The sequence below is a fragment of the Metopolophium dirhodum genome, chromosome 1, assembly GCF_019925205.1.
Source record: "Metopolophium dirhodum isolate CAU chromosome 1, ASM1992520v1, whole genome shotgun sequence".
Lineage (NCBI taxonomy): Eukaryota > Metazoa > Arthropoda > Insecta > Hemiptera > Aphididae > Metopolophium > Metopolophium dirhodum.
In genome coordinates, this window is record NC_083560.1 from 56,998,603 (window position 1) to 57,025,868 (window position 27,266).

Below are 27,266 nucleotides of genomic sequence, written 5' to 3' on the forward strand. Positions count from 1 at the left end.
CGCATTTCTATATATTATACTCAAAGGCCGGCGTCGTCGCATGTATATAGGTAGATACCTATACATGCTGCACTATCTCCTTAACTATATAACGTCGGAACGAGACGATGTCGTTATAATATAGAATTCGGCGGAAAATGCAATCGTACGTGAGGGCGCCGTCGTCTGTGCCGGAGTCGTATTATGGGAGTCCATACATACATGTTTTTAAATGATATATTAAGTGTGCACTGTATCGTGTATCGTATATAATATATATTTATAAGCGTGCGGCTGATGTCTGTATAACAGCATATTATTATTATTATTATTATTATCATGGTGTGTACATTTCAAAGAACGATCCAATTATGTGATGTCGTTTATTTGAACACCTTCAATAGCGTATTTGACGCCTGAGTAACTGCATAATATTAAACACCCCGATGATGGGCATCGTTGCCGCTTTATTTGATTTTTCTGAAATTATCGCGTCTTCTACTAGTCGTTTGACTGCCGGTGTACTTATAGTTGAAAATTGCAATTTATATGATTAACTTTTATTTACCACGATAATCGAATCCGAAAATCCGTGTTATCTCCTCGTTACACGCACACACACCAGTTTTTCGGTAAAAATAAATTGCTCCGAGTTAAGGGCACGAATGTCTTGCGCACTAAAAATGACTGTTGGTGTCCATCACGTCGTATATACACTCGTACCTACTTTTAGAAATAGTAAAATTAACACTAAAAAGAGATAAATGTGTGCCTTAATTAATAGTATTTCATATAAATCACATAAAGCGAAAAAAAAAGATTTTACAAATATTTTCATATGTTGTTAATTTCTGTAAAATAATATATTTGAAATTTCAAATTAAAACAATGAGGGGAATATATCTGATGTATATGGAATATGCGCATAAATAATTATTATAACAGTATATGTTTATCGTTTATGTTTGAATCGAGTACCTCTATACATGCTATACCTACTGTTAGTCAACACATATTTTTATCTAATTTAAATTAGATATTAGAAATAATTTTAATTTTAATTTTAATACACCATCGATGGGACGCAAAAAAATGTTAATCTCATGTATAATAATATAGGAATATAGAATAGTTTTAATATTACCCGAGTCCAATATTTATGACGTTGGTATAAATGTATAATACACCGCGAAAACGACCGCCACAACGATGTCGCCGATTGGCAATTTTCGGCCATGTATAAATGTATAATATGGGTTATAACTAAATATGTACCTATATAATGTACCATAATATTATATAGTATACACAATAAATCATTTGGCGACCACTCGTCGCGTAATACAATACGCAATCACGACTGTTGTGCAATCCCATTTCCATCATCCCTCCGATTCTCTGGTGCGTATATATGTATGTACGCGATGATATACTACTACAATAATACCGCGTACTATGGTTATTCACGATAAATGAACTCAGCGATATTATTATTATTGTTGTTGTTATTATTATTATTATTATTATAAATCGCTGCAGGTGGCTATAATATAATGTATACAACGGAGCTGGGGCGAAGTGGTCGGCGATAAATATTCTAGAACATTATATATTATTATTATTATTATTATTATTATTATTATTATTATATAGAAATCGGAACCGCCGTCGTTAAAATAATCGTTAACAATGATTATTGCCGCGGCCATTTTACCGCCGTTACGCCGGAAAGGAAATAATCCGCTGTACATCGTCTATGTCCCGCGATTGGACGGCGGATACGCAGAAGGCCCGGTTGTAACGAAACGGATATCCTTTGAATGGCCCTTAAACGTACTATACTAATTTAACGATTTATCTCGATGCCCTTTCTGCCACCCCGTCATAACCCATCACCACACTGGCTAGGTTACATACTATATAATATAAAATATAAATTTTAATATATATAGGTATATATACCACTTCATACTCGTTAACACATAATAATATAATCGTTATACAGCCGATAACACACATTACACGTCATTGATTAAACTCGACAACATTGAGTACACTGCAGCGAGACGTTGCAATAACTTTATAATTAGGGCTGTAATTTTTTTCTGAAATTTTAAGTCATAGCTCCAGGAAACAGTGTTTTAGTAATACTGATTATTTTATTATAATTTTTATTTTGCATTTATTTGAATTTTTCAAGTTTTGGAGCATATTTCAAAAAATAAAAATATTCAAATTATTGGTGTAATTGGTAATACATATTATAATGCTCGATGGCCAGATATTATAAAAGACAACCGTGACTACGTGAGTTATATAGGTGAAATATACATTAATAACGCTCATCGACCGCCATTCTAATTTCTACAAATAATTAAAGAGGCGTCAACCATATTTCTATATTTTAATTTTTTTTTACTATCTTACCTTCACAGTCAATCAGTTGCTATATAATATTCTCGCATATACATGCAACTCCATTTGCAATTGCGTGTTTATTTTTCTTTTCACAATACCTGTCTACCTAATTTAAATATTAATATTTAAAAAATATTTTTAAATTTAAGTATCATTTTTTTTTTACTTTTAAGCATCGAGAAATACATTTTTATAGTGAAATCCCAGCCCTAAATATAATAATATAAAGGTCATGTGTGTCACTATAATACACCTACATATAATATTATATACTTGCGTAGTAATAAATTGTCGTTAAGTTTCGTGATTGATTTGTTTTGTTTGCATAATACAGGCGAACAGCAAAGCGACATAAACGCACGCATAGGACAGTCGGCGTTTTTACCCTGCGAACTGGAACCCAACAACGTGACCACGGGATTCGAGATGACCACCCAGTGTGGAACAGTTCACTCCGTGAAATGGTACCGAGGAGCGAGCAGGATATTCCTGTATTCCGGTGGGCCTCGCACGACACAGCCGCACCGAGAAGGGTACACCGACAGGTATGACAGGTAAGTCGAACAAAACACCCAGTCGTGGTAAATAATAATAATAATAATAATGTAGACTTGACGTCTTGTATACGAACAACAACCCTGTGAAATAAATTGAATTTTATAAATATTTATAATAGCCAATAACTGTATTTTGCCTGGTGACCTGTACGCTGTTGTTGATTTATATCTTATTGCAACGGTGTACTTAATGTATTATATTTTTTTTAATTCCAAGCGAAGCGAGAATATTGGTTGTACTTAACGTGAACACCTTTTTGGACGGAAACAGCGCCGTGCTCTAAGAGTTTCACGTAGCACTTTCTCAGACAAGAAATCTCAATGGCACTCGAAAAGTTATTTTTCGATTTTTTTTTATCAATAGTACCTACCTATCCCCGCTAAGAGCATAAGAAAAGACTGACAACGAACGGTGACAATTTTCGGAAAAGTGTTATGTCGAGCGAAGGGCGGATTTAATCAAATCGTTTCCCAAATGCGATGATTTATGTTCTTATTGCTTTCAGATTTAATATTATAATATTCATAACACACCGATACTATTATATTCATCTATAACGCCCAACACTTCGCGGCCTCTGCAATTTATATCCCGACACGCTTCGTAGTTCTTAGTTCTTACACGTTTAGACTGCAAGTATAATCTTACGATCCTTAGCCATTCGTAACTTATTTATTTAAACTACGAGCAGGCTGCCGGAAACGTTGTTCTCACAATCTGCGATCTCACCATTATAATTATAACTTACAATTATAAAATATAGGTTGAAATTAGACTGAGTTTTTAATGCAATGTCATTCGTTTTCTGGTGTTTAATAACCCTTAGCTCCGTAAGTGGAAAATGTGTTTTAGAGGATCCTGATTATCTTAATCATATTTTTATTCGTAGCTTTATTTTGAATTTATTGACAAATGTCAAATTCAACTTTTTGGTGCAATTTTTTTGGCGCACATTTTTGTCCTAAGTATATATTGTACAAAATATATTGTTTTAATAAATCCAACATATTGGTATAGGTACATAGTGATCAAATAGTATCAAACGTGTAGTAAATATTATGCAATACTCGTCAGCCACCGATTAAATATACACAAATAATTAAAGAGTTAAGAAGCGATAAAAATAGGTAGGTATACATTCATTATAGTGTCTTCTGAAAAAAAAAAACATAATTGTACAACTACACGATTCCGATGAAAAATAACTTTTTTTAAATACATTTTTGAACGTATTTTTCGTGATTTTTTAGGGCTTTAAAATCCAAGCCCTATTTTTGTAATATATATTCATTCGTTAAAGTTCGTAACGCATAAAGTCAACCGTGGTAGTTTTATCAGTTAACGCTGACGGGGCTTTTAATTATGCGGCCCTTTCCGTGTCAACACACAATAGCCGACTAATACATTTAACTGCAGCGAAATCCGCCCGCCGTCCGTTGTATTGGCTATCGACATTGGTAGACTAATGCGCAAACCATCGACAAATCGCCGCGTTTATCCATCCGGTATAGGGTATAAACAGCAACTATATACACCAAAGTTATCGTTGTTCCACATTAAAAACACGAATATATACCTACTCGATTGTTAATTATATTATGATAAAAGATTAATGTTGTTTTGATTTATCTTACCGCCCACAATGTTGACTGCAATTTGTTTTGATTATAAAACTATATGACGTAGGTACCTATAGATTTTTAGACATAAAACACGTGCCACTGATTTAACGATTTTGCACACTATACATAGCTAAAGCCTAGAAATCGTATTTTTATCATTTTATTAATTGTTTTATTCATTATTGTATTTGTTGGCAAACTGCAATCAAAATAGTAGTTTACCAATATTATAAAAGACGAATGTTGAACTATATATCAAGTTATTGAATATAAATTATTAACTTATTAAATTAAATACTATCTAGATATTAGGTACATGTTAACTGTTGATATAATTTCGCTTTAAACAAACCTATTATTGGGCGTACATTTTAAAATCTACCTTAATATTATAAATATAAATATAAACAAGAAAAGGGGGAAAGTAGGAAACCACTTTGATGTACAGTAGTAGTTGAGTGTACATCGTCATTGAGTAGGTCACGGTAATCGTTACAGTGTACTTAATGGATGTGTCAAATTTGAATTTAATAATTAATCATTTCATACGAAAATATAACGATTTTGAGAGAAGTTTCAAATCCTCACCAGAAATATTTTTTAATTACAACAAAATAACTATAATCGTTATTTTTCGTTAAATATCAAATTTCGTTCAAATTTGAACTCCGGTGTCTAAAATAAAAAACGTACCTATATATGTATGTTAAATATTTTTAAATAGCTATAATAAAAACTCATAAAACTATAAAAAAAATAAAACATATGAAACTTATATAACTTTGTTATAATTTTTCAAATGTTTTACCAGGCTGAATTATGTTTATCAAAAGATATTTATAGAAAAAATACTAAAAAATATAGTAAATGTCTATAAATAACTCAAAAAGAGTCAAAATATTTTGCAAATAATACTAGGTGTGTGTGGAAATTGATAATATAAAAATTTAATAAACATTTCAAGTATTTACAATTATTCATTTTTGATTTACAACAAAATAAGATTATCGTTTGATGAGAAATCGTTATTTTACGCATGAATATTCTATTTCATTAAAATTTAAACTTCATTTGCATAAAAAATATTTATGGAACACGCTCAACTTTTTTTTTAAACTAACCTAGTAATACCAACTATGAGGAACCTTGTATTACATTTTCAAGGTTTTTGAACGGGTGGACATTTTTTATCGACATTTATAGAAAAATAAATCAAAAATGTTAAATGTCTATATTTAGCTTAAAATATTATGATGTGTGTATAAAATGCTGATACAAACATTTGGAAAAAATGTCGAATATCTTTGTTTATTCATTTTTGAGTTACACCAAAAAGTGAAAAAACAAAATTAAATTTTCTGAAAACTGGTATTGCGTAAAAAATTACTATTTTCCTTAGTTATTTTTTCCTGATTATTTTGACCTCTCAAAAGTTCAATCTAGATACAATTTTTTATCAGAGACCTCCCTCAAAATTGTAGATCAAAGAATTTTTTTATGATATATATTATGTTTACACATACAAAAATAAATCACTGCACATCAAAATCCACTTAGTCTTAAAACTTAAAAAAAATAGTAATTTATAAGTGATCTATATTATCCTAAGTGCCTTCAGTTTTCAATTTTTAAAATAAAAATTCATACTTATTGGAAACTGAAATTGTTTTCATAATTATTTCACTATGTTTTAAAGGTATACTTATAGAGACAGTATCTTACATTCCTAGTATAGGTACATAGGGTTGTAAATAACAAGACAATTCCCGTCATGTAGCATGACGTAATATTTGATTTGCATAACTTTATAAAATTGGACACATTCTTTTTTGATCAAAAGTGTCAGTTAAAGTAATGAATTAATACTGTTTTGTTATCACTTATGATTTTTCCAAATTTCATAGAACGCTCAAGCTCAATCACTATTAAAGAATGTTGATAATGTTAAAACTAAAATATATAATTATATTGCATTATTCACTAAACAGTAGACACATATTTATTTTAAAACAAATATATAAAATTATAAGTAGGTAGGTACATTGTATTTCTATAACTTATTCATATTGTATGATGATTGATGAAACCTCCCTCGAAAACATTCTAGATACGCTAAAATTGCCTCATTGCTTTGACAATGGCCAAAGTTATTATGTTATTTAATTACTATTTTGTTTTCTTTGTTTAAATGTAACTTTTATTATCTGCGTATATTTATACGGTTAAAATTTATAATATGGATTAGTTATTTTAATTGTAGAAACTAAGTTTAGAAGTGCCACAAGAATCTTTAAGTTATTGGATGATGATTTTTTTTGATTTTATTATTGATTACTTTTTTTAAAGAAACCCGGTAGCAAATCAATATTGTTCTAGCATTTCGGTAATATAATACAAAATATATAATATATTTTTACATTAAACTCAAGTTAACTTTTCATAATTTCATAATTATTGAATGGATATGTGTATAAAAAAAATGTATTTATTATTATAATATTAAATTAAACTGTATAAATATATATATTTATTTTTATTAATTTTCATTTTTAAATATTATAATTACATCATTAATACTTTATAATTTATCTTTTCAAAGTATTTTATAATAATTATGGGATGAGGGTTTTACATATATCAAGTAGAAAATTAGGAATCGAAGTTATGATTGAGTTTTTTCTATATAAATCAAAAATAAATCTAAAAACTAAAATTTTATTTTTTTGTTTTAAATAAAATTTGAACTTTAAAGCATCTTTCTTTATTTTTGTGCTGGCTATTTTCATAAAATTAAAAAAAAAATATTTAAATAGATAAACTTGAAAAATATATCCAAATTGTGCACTATAATATATCAAATTTATGCATCTATAGAAAAATTCATCAAAATATGCAAATATATATGCAACTTAAAACTTTGCATACGTTTTTTAAAGTTGATAAAACAAATTTGCATCCAACTTTGAAAGTAGTACCTACTAACTTAGAAAAAAAATATGCATAAAAATCCATCATTTAATAATTACATAATATTATGGAGGTACCTACTTAATTTTTATACGTAATATATTTGATTATGTATTCATTATTATTTCATTTCATATTGTATTTATATTATCAAAACTACATCTGGCAGAATACAATATGTATTACATATTACTTGAAAGGCTAGTTTCATCCTTTATAACTTTAATTTTTTTAATGGCAACACTTAATGAATATACAACGAACTACTCAAAATTCGTAAACAATATGTACCTACCTAAGTATTTTAATAGACAATTATAGTTCTTATAGTTTTTTGATTAAATATTGATCACATATCGTATTCATGAGCACATTTGCATAAGGAGTTTTAGGAAGTTTCCCGTAGTTTTTTAGATAACTGCAAATTAAACAGTTTATATTTTATAAATATTTTTATATTCAAACGGTCCATAAAAACTTTCATTTAGCCATTTTGTCGTAACTTTGAGAATAAATTCTAGTCTCAAAACGAATCACTAAGACGATTAAATATAAAAAAATTGATTAAGTATGTGACTATGTGAGTATAAAATGTTTTTCAAAGACCATTGATCATTTTTGATCTCAATTTATAAATTTTGAATTAAAAACATTCTTGACATTTGTTTGATTTTATCTTTATAAGATTTTAATTATATAATCAACTTATATAAATATAACACAAGCATATTTTTGGCTCCAAAAACAGATGTTGTGTGATATTACTAGATGAATGATGATTGCGTTATCTCATGAACCAATTACCTATATCAGACTTAAAAATGACTAGCGAGTGCCAAGCACAGAACATCATACACATATGCAAAAAAAAAGCACTTTTTGCTTAGTGTATTATTATCATGTGACCTAATTTGATGTAGCGTTTCATGGGAAATCGAAGATTGTTTTTGATTTGTGATATGAAGCGATGACGTGAGTAAGCAAGTGCCAAACATGTAAAATTATTAATTTCCAAAATATGTAATTTTTATAAATAACGTTATAATGTTATATTATGTATATTGCGTTATGTTATGTATGTTTTATGTATAGTTTTTTTTTTCTTAAAAAATTAAGTTTTTTTTAAGGTTTTTGGCAATAATTTTGGAAGTAGCGTCAAAGCCAGCCGGCGTAGTTAACCGTTGGACAATGGCATAATGCCCATGTTTTCAGTATAATTATACTGTACCATACTCATAATATTTATATGATAAAAACTGATAAATCCCTAAACATTAATCGATATAAAATTTAAGACTATATCCTGTAACATAAAGATTAACCAACTAATTTTGATTGATCCATTATTATTGAATCTTTGTGGTATTTAAGTTTGGAAAAAATTTGAACACAATGTGATTTTTGAAAGTCAGTATAGAAATTAAAAAAATCTCATGCCTACTTTACGTATGAATTGGAATGTTGACTCATAGCATCTAAATTGTTTTTAAGAAAATCACAAAAACAAGAACGTATTTACTATAATCAACCATTTTTGGACAAACCAAGTTGAGCTAACAATTTATTTTTGGAATGAAAGATGAGTCTACCTATTCTGTATTTTATATATTAATATATTAATTTTTGTTATAATTTTTTGGATTTAATTTGTATTATTTTGGTTAGGCTATACAACTACGATTAGTAATTGACAATCGAACATTATACATGATTTCTGGATCAAACTATCAAATACATCGTATACTATTTTTGAGATAGTTTTAATATCTGAGATATATTCAAGCGAATAATTATGATAAAATATTTGAAGTCTAGTATTTCATGAGGTTCTGTTGGTAGTGAAGATATAATTTATTTTGTAGAATTGCTTCGGATTTTGAAGTGTTTTCATGTATTCCAACTTCCAAGTAGGTACTCTTAAAATATTTCTTCGAAACTAGTTTTGAACTTAAACTAATTTTATTTATTGTAAAGAATAAGACTGTTTTAATCTTAGCATTGTAGTATTTATTATTTAGTAAGCGTTTGTTTACCATAAGCGTGAAAAGAATTTTGTTGATTAAATCATTAAATGCTTGTATTTAAATTTAAGCAATAATAGATAGACATTTCAAAAAGTTTAAAATGTATTTAACACATGTTAAACTGCTATAGTATTGCATCTGTTGATGACGTTAGCAACTATTTTTAAAACGTTGGAATACTTTTTATGTGTAGTACCTATATAGGTATTCGAAATACTTAAGGTCTGTAAGGATCTATATTGGTGTAATCTATTTATCTATTCGATACAACTTGTACGTAGTTTTATCCAAATTGGTTTTAAATACAAAACAGGACTAACTTTAAATATGTAAATATATGAAATTTAATTTAATGGCATTTTTAATTTGAATACATATTTTTACTTTTAATATTAAAACCATTCAATTTCAAGTTTAAAATAACTTTATATATATATTTACTTCAACAATTTTGTAATAGGTATATACATAAACACTATTCAGTTTCATTCAAAATTACATTAGAATGTAATTCAGTATATAAAATAGAATGTAGTTTACTAAAGTTATTTTCACAAAGTAATGACGAAATATGAAATAATTAATTTAGTAAACATGAAATAGTTTTATTGTGGTGCACTGACATAATTTTGTTTGTTTTGATAAAATATATAACGTTAATGTTATCATTTTATAATAATAATAACAATAACAATAATAATAATAACAATAATAATAATAATAATAATTACAAGTATATTTTATAAATATAATAATTAATAATATATAGTTATCAGAGCTATATTACTTTTAATAATATTTCTCACTTTATATATTTTATTTTTCAATAAATTGTTTACATATACATAATTTTAACTTTAAAATGTATAGTTATAATTTTAGATAGATACAATTTTTAAATTTTAATGTATGGTTACACTCATACCGTAGGTATTTTAATTATATATTCAATTATTTTCAAAAGTCTTAACCAAAATTTAATTTCAATGCATTTCATTTGCAATTCTGAAAACGTCATATAAATATTTTAGCTTACTATTTATAATTAGAATATTACTATGATACAAAACTGTTGTAAATAATGTAGTTGGTTTTAAGAAAAATATTTGATCCCGAAATTGATATCATTATATTATATGGCCTTATAAACAAATCTGATAAGTTTTGTGTATTCTATCCCCAATGAAAACCCATTGGCTGAAGTCAATTAATATTTTAGAAGAAGTTATGTTTTCCATAATTAAACTGACCCATAGGCCCTAATGCCCATAATAAGTCCATTGCCCATAACACACCTCTATTTATCAGTAGCATCATTGTGGGGGGGGGCAGGGTGGGCATTTGCCCCCTCTTGTCATTAGCGGGCCGCCGTTGGGCCGGGTATTTGCTAGTTTTGGACCTTCATATAGAAGCTAATATGTAATATAATTAATTACCCCTCTGCATATATATTAATTATTTAGTCGTTGTCATCTCTAAAAAAATGGGTTATTTATGCCTATGATAGTAACCTATGATACCACAACTATAGTAAGTATAAAATTGTGTAAGAAGGCTATTTGTATTGAAATAAAAATACAATTGTAATGTAATATAATTGTTAGCGAGCGTTTTTGTTTAGTTTTATTATGAATCGGTCAATAATTTCCCCCCCAAATTTAAATAACTGAAATTACATCATTGCTACTTATAGGTACTTTTAAATATTTTACTGAACATTTCGTAGTATGAATATTCTATGTTGAACACAGAAAGTTAGATAAATATGATGATTAGGTTAATAGATTTTGAAGTTGATTCCACCCAAAAAATATTAGACCATTACTTAGTTCACTTTTGTAAACTTTAAAACTTAAATGCTTATATATTATAAGTTTTAACTATTGGTTCAATATTTGGTTATAAATGTTTACCTACACCTACATCAACATTTTCAAAATCCAATTCTTCTTCACAATATGAAATAAAAAAATACAGATGACACTTTAGGTCAAAAAAAGGTAATGTCCTAACAATGCACGTCCATATAAAAAAAAAAATTGTGTTCGAGCTTTAAATACGATCATTAGATAGCTTAATTGATACGTTGATAGCAAAATGACTGAAAAAATTGAATTGAAATAAAATTAACTCGGAGGCTGTTGGAACTCGGAGCAGTCTTTTGTAAGAAATAGTATTTTAGCATATAATAGACTATTCATTATATGTATGCATTATACACATTATCTGATAACGGCTTGAATATTCGCGAGAAGTAAATAAACATTAGTGTGTACTAGAACCATAATCAATCAACTCATAGGAGTTCTTAATCGATTATGATATATCTCAGTCCTCAGTGTCTCTATACGTAGGTAAAACTATACTTTTACACAGGTCTTTACTAACGGAGTATGCTAAGAAAACAGTCTTAAACACACGCGCCAGCCCTGCAGTACCTATGTCTAATTTAGAGTTAGTTTACGAATACAAAATTACGAACATGCGTGGTCCAATTTAGATTTTATAGAGACCTGTATGTATTTATTAGCATTTTTGATAGTTTATACAGAAAAACTAATTGGGTTTATATGGTTTTAGTTTTTTTACTGAAACAAAAGATTTTATTCTATTTTGAAAAATCAAAATTAATTCATATTGTAAGGATTTTATTAAATTGAAATATATTTCTTTCTTTTGTAACCTTGAAATATGGCCAACAAATTTTATACATACATTTAAAATTGAAAATCGTACTACTATTGGTTTAAATTAATTATAAATATGAAAAGTTCATACATCTTAAAATCTTCAAAAATAATACGCCTTTGATAAAATGATCATTTATAATCACTTAATATTATATATTACACAGTGCACATTACATTTTTTTTTTTTTTAGAATAGTCACATTACCACAAATTGCATTTTCTTTTCATAAACTTGTTTTTATTCTGAAATACATTTTGTTAACTACTAATTATACTATGCTATACTGCCAAGTTATAATATAGTATGTTCAATCTGGGTGGTAGGTGGTAACCCTCTCAAAAGTTATCGAAGCCATCTTGAATGTTCAAGCTCCAAGAAATTCAAATAAATCTCGTGTTGAAATTACCAAAGTCATGCACACTCAAAAGTTTTATATCAAATTGTGCCATAATAAGGACATAACGCTTTTATTCTATCTATACAGTGCCACAATTAGGGGTTAAGAGGATTATGTGAAAGCATACATTTTTTTTCTATAGTGCTCTCACGAGTCACGACTAGTTTTTTAAGACCCAATCGATTCCGGTAACTCAAATAGGTTAAAGGTAATAAAAAATTCGGTTTATTGATCATTTAAAGGCAACATAATAATTTAATGTTTAAAGTAAAATTATTTTTATTAATATAAAGCATTTTGAGGGAATAAATGGAATCACAAAATGTATAATTAAATACATTTTCTTCTTGTACAATTTTCTGTGTTTTGCTTTTAATACCAATTATTACTTTTTGTTTTTGCGTATGGCTATATTATTTCTATTGTACTTACTTTATAATAAAGATTTATAAAATAAGTGCACAGAATAAGGATATGGCATGTGTTTGGTTCACTTACTTCAATGCGCGAGTGCGTGACGTTAATTTGACAGTGGTAGATTGTATTATACGTTACTATATATATATGTACACATTTAAAGATTCTCAAAAGCATCTCGAATATGTCTCGAACACAAATTAGTTAGGCACTGTAAACTGCCTTCAAAAGAATCGTTTTAATCTTACATTCTTACTTCACTTTAGTGTAATCGTGAACAAATAGTGTACCTATATAACAAATGTTATGCCATGTTTCATAATTTGGACGGATATTAAAAATTTGTCAGTTTTATAAGTACTCGATAAAATTCAAAATTAACACCATTTTTTTTCTCCTATGCCAAATCATTAAGTATTATTTTCACTCTTATGACTCTTATATGATAAGAAAATACAGAAGCCAAGAAATTCTAAAAATATACTTGGTTTTGTTGTTCAATCTGCGCCTTATGCGTTTCGCTCAAGTGGAATAAGTTAGATATAGTTTTAATTTTTTTTTTAAATGAATTCTAATTTATTCTTAACTATTAAATTATATATACATTTAAAATATCAGATTAAAATTTAAAATTTAAGTAGGTACCTATTTCACGGACTAAACATTTTGTTTTTTTTAAGCTGTAATAAAAACTAAATGGTTTCATTAACTAAAGAGTTAAAATACTAAAGTTTTAAAAGCACAAACACAGCATACAAATGTAAAATGGCGAATGTCTTAATTACATAGAGTTTCATGATTATTTTGGATTGTTTTCTACGTTCACCCAAAAGCAAACTTTCAATAGGTGCCTCGTGACTATCTAAGATTATGACATCCATTGTTTGACAATTATTCGTTTATCCAATCGCTATTACACGTATTTACATAATAAATAAACGTTTAAAAATAAGATTACATAATATTATATTCTATGTAGATTATAAAATACTGTGTGGCTATAAGTGGTAAGTTATAAGTGGTTTTTGTTCGTATAAAGTCGCCTTCAACTAGAGACATTTACTATAAATAGTTGTTGCACATTATGTAATATGTATACATATATTTCAAATTATAATTTATAATAATATCTACACTATAAAACCAGTACGATGATAGCGGCGTCATGAACATTTTTTCCTGCATAAGGTTAAATTTTAAAACTACCCACACACTCACATATAAAATTAAAAACTTCCTATGTATAATTTTTTTTATAATAAAACAAATATTGATATTATTTTACAATACCAATTAACATTAATGCAACCAGCTATTTATTCTAACAATAATTACCCTATGCATATAATAATATAATATTATCTCCCCAGTTCCCCTGTACAATATCATATATTTACTATAACGTATGATAAGGTATTATTATGTCGATAACAATAATTTCAAATTGTTTCATACCGGAATATGGTTTTATCCCTTGTTTTATCAATTTAATATTTTAAGCAAATATAGCGAGAAATATATTGGTTTTAGTTGTACTATGATGTTTAGTGTTTATATACCTATATATTTTATAGTGAACACTTACTTGGGCATTAGCCAATGAAAAAGCACGAGTTTCAAGTATATTCCAATTGGAAATCTAGTGTAGTTGGTACTTAAGAAGAGGTAATTTTTCAATTTTCTTAGCATTTTCCGTATAAACGAAAGGAAAAACTGCAACTGACAACCGTGGTCTAAGCATATCAAAGAACTCACAGAAAGCACTTTTTTAACGACTTTTTCTGCAAATCCTTTTTTTTTTAATTCGATGATTTATTTTTATAATTTACTTTCAAATGAATGTATTTATGTAGTGATAATACTTTTACACCCATGCTGACGAAGCGAGTATCCGGTCTACGTATTCTGCCCAGCTTTTTATAATTTAATTTGTATATATAGAGGGGTCTGAATTAATTTTTTGTTCAGTTAAGGGAAGATATATTTCCATATAGAAGGGGACTATGGTGTAACTTTAATAAGTATTCATAAAATATATGTATAATATTAAAGTGAACGTATTAAAAAAAAAAATCCCACTTCAATAAAAAATGTATACCTACATGGCTACATATTACATATTCCCATAGTATCTACTTGTACTACCATGTTAATCGTTACAATAAATGTGTAGGTATATTTTCAATTTTGCAAACGATACAGTTCGTCACTTCTTCAGTTCTAAAATATATTTATCATGTAAATAATATTATTATTTTTTTGACAGATCGTATTGGAGTACGGAACCAAATTCAACTTTGGGATTTTTGGTAATGGACAATATAACAGCACTCGACGAGGGTGTATATAAATGTGAGATCACGTATACTAAAGTACACGAAGGTTGCAACATCGTACAGTTTATAAACCTAACAACTTACAGTAAGTCTGAATAATATAAAATCAAATAATTTATTGCATTAAAACAATAATTGCGGCCAATGACCTTTTTAGTCGAAGCCATGTATGTAAAATAAAAAAAATTTTTAAATATACTAATAAACTAAATAAAACAAAATCTTGAATATTACTAATCATTTTGTTGGTTAGGTTGTTATTATTTAAGTAATTTTAGTATATTAAACCATCTTAATATTTAATCATTATCATAAAATATCTGTTTCACTGTATGGCAATGTATAAAATAATTATGTAGGTACCTATACTTAGCTACTTAAAATACTATAATAACTGTAAGATGAAGTTTATAACAGTTTGTTCGTGAAATGTGTATCTTATAAATAAAGTTTAAAATGTACCTACGTTTTAAACGTTTACTATCTACCCATTACTTTTATGAAAATATTATTATTGAATGATATGTTAACAAATAATACAAAACTATAAATGGTAATGACTGCGTATGAACATCTATGCACTTATTGTCATTTAATATAGAGAAATTGCATCTATTTTATAAATGAAAAATTGTGATATAATAAATTATATAAATAACAGGTAAAAACAGATCTATATAGATTATAGACTATAGTACCTAAAGAGTTAAAACTTATTTTTATTTTTATTTTATTATTATATTTTCAGTGATTTTTTAGATGTTTTATAGTAATTTTCGAACAATTAAAACTTGTAATAATATGTTTAAATTCAAAAATGAATTCGTAACTAAATAATTTTTCACCAAGCGTTTATATTATCATTTTTTATAGAGTACTGTAAATTTTTTAAAATATTTTTAATCTTTTTGAGCTATTTAAAGATATTTTAAATTTTTTGCCAATAAATATGGTTGGGTCAATTGGTTTGATAATTTAATATAAGGTTTATATGTTTTTAATAAATTAAATATTTATTTTAAAAATGTTTGAATATTATGATTTCTCATCATACTATTTTAGTTTTTGTAATGTAATTTCTTAAATTATCATTTCCTGTACTTAATACATTTTCAAAATATTTAGACTTTTTTAAGTTTTATACATTTTAGGTTTAGTCAAAAAGCTTGACGATTTAATACAAGATCCCACATTATAATATTAATTTATAATATAATTTTTTTTTTATTGTATACGTTTAAGTTCAAATTTTGACAAAAATTAGGATTTTCAAACAAAGAATATCGAGTTTTTTCAAAATATTGTATTGGTGGGGACTATTAAGTATATTATTACATGATGACGATATAAGCTTGACTCCTACAAATGTACAGCAAAGCGGATATCTCCTTTCCACTTCTTTTAGATTAATAAGGGAGTTTTAGTTTTTATTATTGGGCAAATAATAAATAGGTCATCAATAGGTACATATTACAGAACTACTTATAATTTCTATAATATAGGTAACAAAAAAAATCCACAAAAATTTTTGGTTTTTCAGTAACGCGTAGTTTTCTAACTCATTTTTGTCACCTTTCCATGTTTGTGTGTGGGGGGGGGGACGATATACATTATACAGTCTATACTATGACAATCATTCAGAGATTAAGTGAATTATTGAGCTTCGAAAATAAGACAATAAATCTAAGAGAGTTCGTTCATTGTTTTAACGTTAAAGATGGAATTAAGCTTGATTAGAGAAAAACTACGAAACTTTAAAGTTATTGGGGAAACAGATTGATTGAAATATTTGTATCGTCTTAGTAACTAATGTAGATGGTAAAGTAGAATTCTAAAATACAATAAATCAAATATGTAGGTACAGATTATTTTTAGAGGTGACTCGTACCAAAGAAGTTTGTCGAAAGAGAATTTCGAATGTAATAGGGGCTTTAGAAGGTGAATGCGTGTGTTTTCAGATTAGTTTGTCCGCTTTTATTTCAAGAGAAAAGCAAAGGAATACTTCACCTTATGAATTATTTTTTGTGTTAGTAATATCTGATAAAAGTTGTTCAAACTGTTCAATGGTATAAATAATTGGTTTTGGCTTACTGAAATGGTTTAATATAAAAATCAATGGTTTTAATATCCGTACTTCAGTTAAAAAAAAATATATAATACGCTATCGTTTGATTAAAAAACTTGAAAACAAATTAACTTTGCACTTAATGAGTAATATATTTTTTAATTAGTAAATATTAACAATTAATAATCAATTTTATACTTATTAAGGTAAATTTAGTATAATATAGTATTCATTTGAGTAGTTTTCACACTTTATTTTTACTCATACAAATATTATTATACCATCATGATTAAAAATGTAATACAATTTTTGAAATCAACCATAATTCTGCGCTGTTTAATGAAAACGGAATTAAATAAATATATTGAATTATAAACGTGTACAATATTATATGAATAGAAAATAATAATTAATGAAATGCTATAGATTTTAAGCTGTACCTATTAAAAATTGTTGATGTTTAATTAATAACGAGTTATAAATTAATTAATTACGTTTATAATTATTGATATCATACATTTTAACTTTTTTTTATTTCTGTTTATAGCTGACCCTGAATCAATCAGTGTTGGTACATTTGCTGAACTCGGTGATCTTTCAGCGCATAACTACATCGATCCTTCATCAGATTTTTACGATGACAAAAATAGTGATCCAAAATTTGGTATTATGAAAAAATTAACATCTGGAGCAATCGTGGGTCCAGTGGACGAAGGAAATAAAATACGTCTAGTATGTCGTGCAGGCCGTGCCAGGCCTATACCTCAAGTCACTTGGTGGCAACATAGTCGTGGTCCAATTTATGATACTGATTTAGGTAATATAATTTAATCCAACACTTGGCAAAATAAATAATTTTTATTTGTTTTTTTGCTTAAAACGATAACTTATTTGACAAACATGTCTTCTCGTTTATAACAATGCCGTAGAATTAAGTATATTTCTTGTTATTTCCAGTTGATTATCAATACCGCAAAGTGGATTCCGATATGTCCGATGACGTTTTCTCGTACTCAGGATTATGGGTTGCACAAAGCATTCTTACCGTTATCGGGAAGAGAGGGGCAAACGGTAGATATGAATGTCGTGTGAAAACGGCGACTGATTCGTCACCAATTCTAACATCCAATGTCGAAGTAACTGTAAACGGTAAGTCCATTATACTTAAAATAAAAAGTAAAACCATTATAAATGATAATATAATTTAGTATTCTCTAGACGACAGTGAAAATAAATATTTTTCACGTACATTTTTCAGTAAGTCCATACTCAGTTGAAATGTCCACGTCATCATCAGGTGCCCCAGTAACTAAGGTTTCTAAAGTCGACGATCGTTATAAGCCTCAAAATAGTGAACATGATAGAAATTCCGGAGCAGTGGTTTACGCCGAAACTACAGAAGGCCAACCGTTAGTAATTCGGTGCGCGGCCCGTGGAGCCCGTCCTCAAGCGAACGTGACATGGTATTATTATTATAAGGATCAAGAAAATGACGACGACAATGATTACGGAAGTGGAATAAGAAATGAACAAAATGTTCATGCACCTCCCGTTCAATCGTCGAAGCACGGTGCACCCGTTATGTTAGGCAACAGTCAGCAAAACGGGGGTTCTACAGCTAGGTCTCCCAGCGATTATTTGATTTCTGAACAGCGACGTATGGAAGGTGGAGCAGAAATTATAGGCCCCGTAGAAATAGCACAACATACTGAATATCAAGTAAGAAACAAGTAAAAATTAAAAATAACAAAAACCGCTAATTTAACTTTTATTTTATATTTTCTTCAATATTGAAACGTATCACTAAAATTGAAAGTCATAATAATACTTATTGACTATTGTGGGATTTATTCTACAGGCTGATGGCACCCGTGATACCCACAGCCAATTATCAATGTCACAACTTCATCGCCAACAAGACGGTTCTATACTGCGGTGTGACGCATTCAACAATGTCGGTTCATCGCCGAATCAACCCCTCACTGTAAACATGACAATCCGAGTAAAATGTAAGTAAATCCAACAGAACTATGTTCGATTCCGTCATTTTGAAAAACATTTAAACAATTCAATTTTTATTTTCAGATGTACCAACTGCCTGGGTAGTGCCAATTACTGACGGAGAAAATTCTGGTGCAATTGTAGAGGATGAAATAAAAAATGAAATAGGTCAACAGCGTAAGGGAGGAGTCGATAGTAGCAATAATGCCAACCCAATTGTAACTGACGCTTCTAAAGATACATACGATGGCATGCATTATCAATCAATTTTATATACTGTGGTGGTAAACGAAACTAAAGAATTGAGGCTAAATTGTGCATATCACGCCAATCCAGATAAACTCCGAACACCTGTCAAATGGTAAATATTTACTTATTTAGAATATGATACCTCACGAAGGGTAAAAATATAGTTTCCTAATGTATAACATTATGGTATTTATATAGGTATCGAGATGGCATTGAGTTACAGCTAATTGACGAAGAAGAACCTTCTTCATCAAATCACGGATCATCAGCATCGTCTTATGCAGCAGTAACACCTGCTACTGGTACTGGTACGCTATCAGGATCGTCAAACGGTGCTAATACTAGATTTAACACGAATCCTATGCCAAAATATGCGCGAGTTAAAGGATTGGCAAATGGAAATGGAGGCATTCATGGAGATGGCAATGGTGAAGACGCAACGGTGTTAGTGGTTAGGAGATTAACACGTTATGACTCGGGCCGTTATGAATGCCGGGTAAGAAATTCAGTCGGGCCAGCCAATTCTACAAATTTTGCAAACGTTCGTGTTCAGTGTACGTATAACAGTATATTAATACAAAATATTTTCTTTTAAGTCTTAAGAAAAACAAAACAAAATAAAATAAATATTAAATTGCTTTGATTTGTTGTATTTATTACAGATACGCCTAAGGTAAAATTGCACGTTATCCTAGACGATTCACTCGACGAAAATCAAACTTCGACAACAGCGAGTAGCAGTATCAACAATAATATGGTTGGATCAAATCCAGTTGTATTAGAATCGGAACATCGCAACGTTACACTTCGATGTGCCGTACAATTAGAACAGGATCAGCAAAATATCGAAGACACCAACAACGACCCGTCTTTGAACTTAACATCTGTTCATTGGTATTGGAATGGCGTACAAATGCAATTGCCCAACTGCACTAGATCACCGGATAGTAGTGATATTTTTGTAGATGAAGATGACGGAGACAACGAATTTGATACTGAAAATAATGAGAATGAAAATAATGCCATGAATTTGAACTATGACACCAGTGAACCACAAAGAGAAGGAGAATACGACACATATGCTGTTGATAATGACACAAGAAGACGCAATAAAAAGCAAAGAAAAGTGGTGTGCACCGATAGAGAACTTATTTTAGTTAACGTGACAAAAAATATACACGGAAATTATTCATGCCGAGCAAAAAACGCCGCTGGTCTCCTTACTCCGATGTCTGATCAGACACCTCTCATCGTATATTGTAAGCTTGCATAAGTTTTCATTCCATACTCATACATATTTTAATGTATATTAAAAGAAATGTTACGTTTTAAAAAGCTAATTAATTTGATCATGTAATAGAAGTATAGAACCCTTGACATAGCATAAATAACTATATAAATTGGATTCATAAAATTATTTATTATATTTTAGAGGAAGGTGTCTTGTAGATTAATAACAATTATAGAAATAATGAACGACTATAATACATTTTCATTAGAAATATCAAAAAAATAAAAATGGGTCTAATCTTGGGTCGAAATATATTGTTATAAAATAATAAATGACAATAGTATATTATTATATAAAAATTGTAGTCACATAATGGATAATTAATATTTGTCATCTTATCCTGTAGATAATAATATATGTGTTGAGTAGATGTTCAAATTTTAATATTTATATTATACTATATTTTAATTTTTTGAATAAATAAATGTTTTTAAATTGAATAGTTGCTCCGGGACCGGTGACATTAGAGTTCAGTCCACGACGAGTCATAAAAGGAAGGAACGTTACCTTGCGATGCAATGCTCAATTTCTTGGTCGGCCACAACATCCTACTCGTTACTCATGGTTTCGCGATGGACATCCATTTTACCATCAAAACCAAGGACTAATAAATCCTAACATAAATTCTGGAACTGGAATTAATCTTGGCACCAACGGAAATACTGGCGGAGGGAATTTCAACCCTGATTGGTTCGTCGATCATGTCTCATTGGAAACCCGCGCTAATTTCACCTGTTCTGCTTACAACGAAGGTGGGGTCACATATTCCGAGCCTGTATATATCGAGGTTTTTGGTAAGATAACTATAATATTTATTAAATCCAAGGAGCAAAAAAAAAAACCTATACATTAAACATTTTTACTATTTGTAGCTCCGCCAAATTACATTACTGGACCTCCGCAATACTTAGGAGTAGCTTATAATGCAACACATGTGAATGCATCGTGCACAGTTGAATGTTATCCTCATTGCTCCGTGAACTGGTTACGCCGTGGTGTCCTCATCGATCCAATGAATAACCCAATGGACAAAGAAAGGTATAAAATTCTATTTCATTTTATTATTAATGTATGGTTAAAAAAATATTTGGTTTTACTTAAATATTGTGTGTTTTTATAAAATTTAAATCTTTATTTCTATTTTAATAAACCTTAACCAAGAAAATATCATTTTTCTAAATTGGATGATTATTGTTGCAGATATTCAATACTGACGGAATATTTGCCCGCCGAACGGTTGAAAAACGATTTCGAAGCGGTGCGTAGCACGTTGATATGGCGTATGGACAACTGGCCAGGCGGTCGCGGTTTGGATCCTATAACAGACTCGACAGAATACAGTTGTCGGAGCAGTGGTAATGAAGTGGGACCGCCAGTGTCAGAATCTATAATGAATTTCTCTGTTGAATGTAAGCATTTTAGGTCGCACGCATGATGATAAGTAATTTAAATCTCCATCCTTATATGTTTTAGATCCTCCTGGAAACATGACCGTCTCCAAAACGGTCGTGCACGTCAGTGAAGGTAACATACCGGAAAAAGTGTTTTGCCACGCCGAAGGTCGCCCCCAGCCCACTTTCGAGTGGCGTTACATTGCCAGCACGAACAACTGGAACGTGCCAGGAAACTCGTCTCAGTCGACCCAATCGTCTTCCCAGCAAAGGCTGTCGTCGATCACCAACGCTGGGAACAGTGGTGTCGGTGGAGGCTCTGGAAGCGGTGGTGGCCAAATTAACAACCAACAGTTGGTTTTAAACTCAGCTGTGGGTAGACAACAAGCTGGTTATTACGCCTGCGTAGCTCGCAACACACACGGAAACGAAACTGCGTACACTTATCTGGACGTCATGTGTGAGTGAAATCATTTAAATATGTCACAACTATCAAAAGAAAATAATAAAATGTAAAATTGTTAAACTAACACTTATGGAGAACTTAGACAGTCAGTCCTAACTAAAATTGAATACCAAATAACTAATAATAATAATATTAATAAATGTATGACTTAATTTACATAGTAAATGTATTATTACTAATTATTATGACATACAAACATATTCTTAGACTGACATCATCAATTCATCTCTAATCTCGAGCATTATCAATGCTATATCTTCTAGACTTCTTAACCGGTGTCCCCTGTAAAAATGTACTAAGTGTCTTAGTGATTTGTTGGAAATTGTCCCGAAATCCACCACTGTTGTTATTTCAACACGTAAATTAATCAATTTAGCCATTATTTATGTGTGAATCACTGATAATGATGCGTCAGTAAATGTGTTCAAGTCTTATTTTGAAAAATTGAATTTGTCGTTATACTAATATTTAGTATGAAAATATACATAATTTGAATGATATCTTATTCCAAATGAAATATCATTTTTATAATAATTAATATTAATGAAAACAATGAGCATAAAATGTAATACATTTGGTCAATATTCAGTTCTGTATGTATGAATGCAAATTAAATTGCGATAATTAGGTATTAACATTTTCAATTAATTTATTTTTAATAAACATTGATTTAACATTGTTGGTTACAAGTTATGCTCTTATAATGATCACTGGTACCTATACTTGTCATTAAATATTGATGACATGTGTCGAATTAGAAACTTTCTCTTTCTGCTTCTAAATTGAATATGATAATTGTGTTTTAATAGATAAGCCTAGCTGTCAACTTAGGATGATAACCGTTGACCAATTTAAACAAGAGTCATCAGCTAGTTTGACTGATCAATCTTCCGAATTAGAGGAATTTTTGTCTTCATCTTCTGGTGAAAAGAGAATACTGGTGTGTACTGCAACTGCAAATCCAGGCCAAGTACAGTACACGTGGACCATAAGAAACTCGGGTCGCCAGAACGATACGTCAACATCTTTGACATCTGACTCTCCTGCAACTGAGAGGATCATCACTGTATCAATTGGATCATCGGGCAATAGTGGATCGAATGAAGTGGATAATATCGGAAGTTATAACCGGAGCATACTAATATTACAAGATAGACTGGAAGTGACTAACAATGAAGATGATGAAGGAAGAGGTAGCGACAATATACCTAACAATGGAGCATCAGAAGGCGTCAGGACATATGTGTGTACTGTATACAACACTGTAGGATCGGACCAGTGTAGCATTCAAGTTCAAGGTAATAAACACTTCGTGTGAACATTTTGAATGACGAGAATTATTAATTTTTATAATTATTAATAATTAGTTAGTAATTAATATAACTAATCAGGTGCAAATCAAAATTATAATACAATATAACTATGGATATAGAATAAATATGAAATTTAAAACTAAAAATAATTAACAAGTGATGCAACTACCTTTTGAGTTTTAAAATTTAAATCAACATCATAATAATATGCTATAAATTCCTTTTTATAGATAACAAATAAAACCATAAATCTCTTTATAGAAATATTATAAAATATATATTATTTTATTTAAAAATAAACCATTTATTCAATTTATTTTATAACAATATACGCTGAGGCCTAAAATATTGAGTTATAGTACCATTTTATATTTATGATAATATCTTAAATTGAATAAATAATAATAATAAAAATTCCAGTAGAATATCAACAGTTTCAGTTGTTGAAAAGTTTATCGATAATTAAAAGTGAGAACTTCATTAGCAAGATACATAAGACGATAGAGAGAAGAAGTTTAATAGATAAATAGATTATGAAAACGAAATAAAGAAGAGAGGAATGTATCTAGTATGACGAGGTGAAACTTTAAAGTGTATTTGTGAAAAGAGGGTATAGGTGATCAACTGAGTTTGACATAAGTTTGGTAAGAAATTATATATTCGCAATGTGTCTCCGATTAGCAAAGATGGATAAATTTGAAACTTTACTTATAGGTTAATAAGTTATTATCATGTGAAGGACAAGGGACCTTTAGAGAATAAGCATCACATTTTAGGAATTTACATTGAATCCATTCAGCTGCTATGGAATCTATAGATAATTGAAGGTACTAATGTACTATAGAATAGATCCGTATTCTAGAATAGGTCTATTGCTCCTTAGTCCGCTAAGGAGCAACAGATCTTTTATTATGTAGGTCTCGGACAGAATTAGAAGAAGTAATTGGAATATTGTGGATGGTATAATCGACAGTAAGTAATTGGATGGGGGATACGAAAATACGACATTTAATTACATATAGAGATATTGAGTGGCAGACCCAGGGATTCGCATCCAATGTACCAATATGCTAGGGTCTGATTGGAAGAGAAGAGAATCACTTGTTTTATGAATACGCAAAAACAGTTTCATGTAACTGATTTTAACGTATTTCACAATTTGTTTTAAATATTATCTGCACCTGATACTTTAAATGTTGTCTAACATCATATATATTTTTAGTAATAGATTATATATTTCTTTTTTATTAGCTGTCAGGGAAAGTAAGTGCCTATATCTCACTAAAATCATTACAGTACATTAATAGTAGAATATAATTATAATTTATAATTTACACATTTCCATTATTTTTCTATTTTTTTCTATTATTATTGTTTACTTCGAAAACTACTTACTTTTCTTTGAAAATTTACAATTAATTATCTTTTACGCAAACATAATAGGTGACGCTCCGTGGTGGAAACAGTTGTTGGCGACTATAGGTTTGGGTGGGTTGCCAGTGATGGTCGTTTTAGTGGCCTTGGTTGTGATTTTGCTACTTATTGTCATCATCGTCATTGTTATCCTGTTGCTGTTCGTTTGTAAGAACCGTTACATTAAACCAGGCAACGGAGTGTCGGGAGGACGTCAGAAATGTAAGTGTTCTATTTTTAATAAATCATGTACAATAATATACGTTATCATAACATTGTTATAATGTGATAAACCGGTAACAAAATACTTTGAGAACTACGGCATGTGAACATATCAAAAAGGTATACCAACTGTGGATGTAGTGATTTATAATCATTATAGTGTTAGTATTATATTAGTGCGTATTGTTCTGTCTGTATTATTTTACGTAGTAGACTATGTATTTGTGTTTTTTTGTTTTAGTAGGTATAGCTTTTATTGTGTGATCCGTTTTTGTTTTTAATATTTAGATGTTAAGCAAAAATACCCTTCACTGACGGCGTATAGGGTACCAGTCGTTTGGCGCCGGCACCGAGGCCGTGGCTTGCTATTAAACATATCGAAAGTGCGACAAAAGTGAGTATTGTATGGTTATGGGCAATGACGTTGACTATTATTATTGGTACGCGCGCTAGCACTCAAATGCACTTTTCTCATAATTATTATTTTTTCTACTTTCGGGACGTAGGTATAATAATATTATGTCGGTGGTGGTTGAACACCTATTATTATATACATTTCTTTCATATTTGTTCTAACATACATTTTTTACCTACGACGGCTATTGTTGTTTTGCTCTTCTTATTTACCGCTATAAAACTTATGTGCTTGGACACATCGTTATTATATATTCTGTTGTATACACGCTACAATCGGGGCTGCTGGTTGCTTAAACCTTGCTAAAAGATATACGATAACACAACCCTGTCGAGCGGTCTTGTAACGATTACTACCTACCTATTGTAGTCCCGAAGGCAGTGCCACGTCGACGGTTTCCGGTGCCAACCCCGCGACCACACAGCATTGCACAGATCAGTCAGCGGCGAATGTCCCGGGCAACCCTAAGCCCCCGCCCGGATACGGTGACGATCACTCAGAATCGTTTTCCAGCCAGCGGACCGCATCCGCCGCGAGCGTCGGCAAGTGGCCTCTCAAGCCGGGCGTGTTGGTGCATTCGAAACAGCAGCTGCACAAGTTGCAGTCGGCTACTCACTCCCAATCGGCGACGGGTGACACTGCGGACAGCGGGCCGGCTGACAAGCCCGTTTCCGACGAAAGCGACAAACACAAGTCGAAAAAAAACCACACCGGTAAAGGAAAACTGGCGGCCGAGTGCATTATGTTGGCCAATGAGACTCAGTCGGCGCGCGCGGCTCGTATACGTCGCATGATGATCGGATCTAATAATAATTTGGTGCCAAAAAAACCATCACCCACGTCACCTCCTCCCGCGCCTCCCGTCCGGCAGAGTTCGGATAACGGCGCGTCCGGCGCGAACAGATGTCCTTCTGTAACAGGTAGCAAAACGACCACGTAATAACACTCCGTGTCTAAAATCATATTCCAATTATCAATAAATAATATTATAATTTATTGCACGGGATCAGTAATGATAGACGGCCGACTTA

At 30.0% G+C, this 27,266-nt stretch overlaps 1 protein-coding gene across 6 annotated transcripts in view; it reads left to right on the forward strand.

Annotated features, from left to right (window-relative positions):
• The window catches only part of LOC132936236 (uncharacterized), a 60,727-nt gene that overhangs the window by 25,785 nt on the left and 7,676 nt on the right, over positions 1 to 27,266 (forward strand). For 3 of the 6 annotated variants that reach the window (XM_061002925.1, XM_061002927.1, XM_061002929.1), the window contains exons 2-19: positions 2,732 to 2,951; positions 15,340 to 15,494; positions 18,022 to 18,291; positions 18,432 to 18,623; positions 18,733 to 19,193; positions 19,333 to 19,483; positions 19,560 to 19,836; positions 19,923 to 20,278; positions 20,387 to 20,983; positions 21,459 to 21,809; positions 21,888 to 22,053; positions 22,216 to 22,424; positions 22,489 to 22,866; positions 23,682 to 24,170; positions 25,437 to 25,448; positions 25,629 to 25,820; positions 26,109 to 26,214; positions 26,605 to 27,155. In XM_061002925.1, coding sequence (XP_060858908.1) covers positions 2,732 to 2,951; positions 15,340 to 15,494; positions 18,022 to 18,291; positions 18,432 to 18,623; positions 18,733 to 19,193; positions 19,333 to 19,483; positions 19,560 to 19,836; positions 19,923 to 20,278; positions 20,387 to 20,983; positions 21,459 to 21,809; positions 21,888 to 22,053; positions 22,216 to 22,424; positions 22,489 to 22,866; positions 23,682 to 24,170; positions 25,437 to 25,448; positions 25,629 to 25,820; positions 26,109 to 26,214; positions 26,605 to 27,155 — 5,133 coding nt within the window. The remainder of the gene's footprint in view (positions 1 to 2,731; positions 2,952 to 15,339; positions 15,495 to 18,021; positions 18,292 to 18,431; positions 18,624 to 18,732; positions 19,194 to 19,332; positions 19,484 to 19,559; positions 19,837 to 19,922; positions 20,279 to 20,386; positions 20,984 to 21,458; positions 21,810 to 21,887; positions 22,054 to 22,215; positions 22,425 to 22,488; positions 22,867 to 23,681; positions 24,171 to 25,436; positions 25,449 to 25,628; positions 25,821 to 26,108; positions 26,215 to 26,604; positions 27,156 to 27,266) is intronic. The other 3 variants (XM_061002928.1, XM_061002930.1, XM_061002926.1) reach the window with 2 other exon arrangements.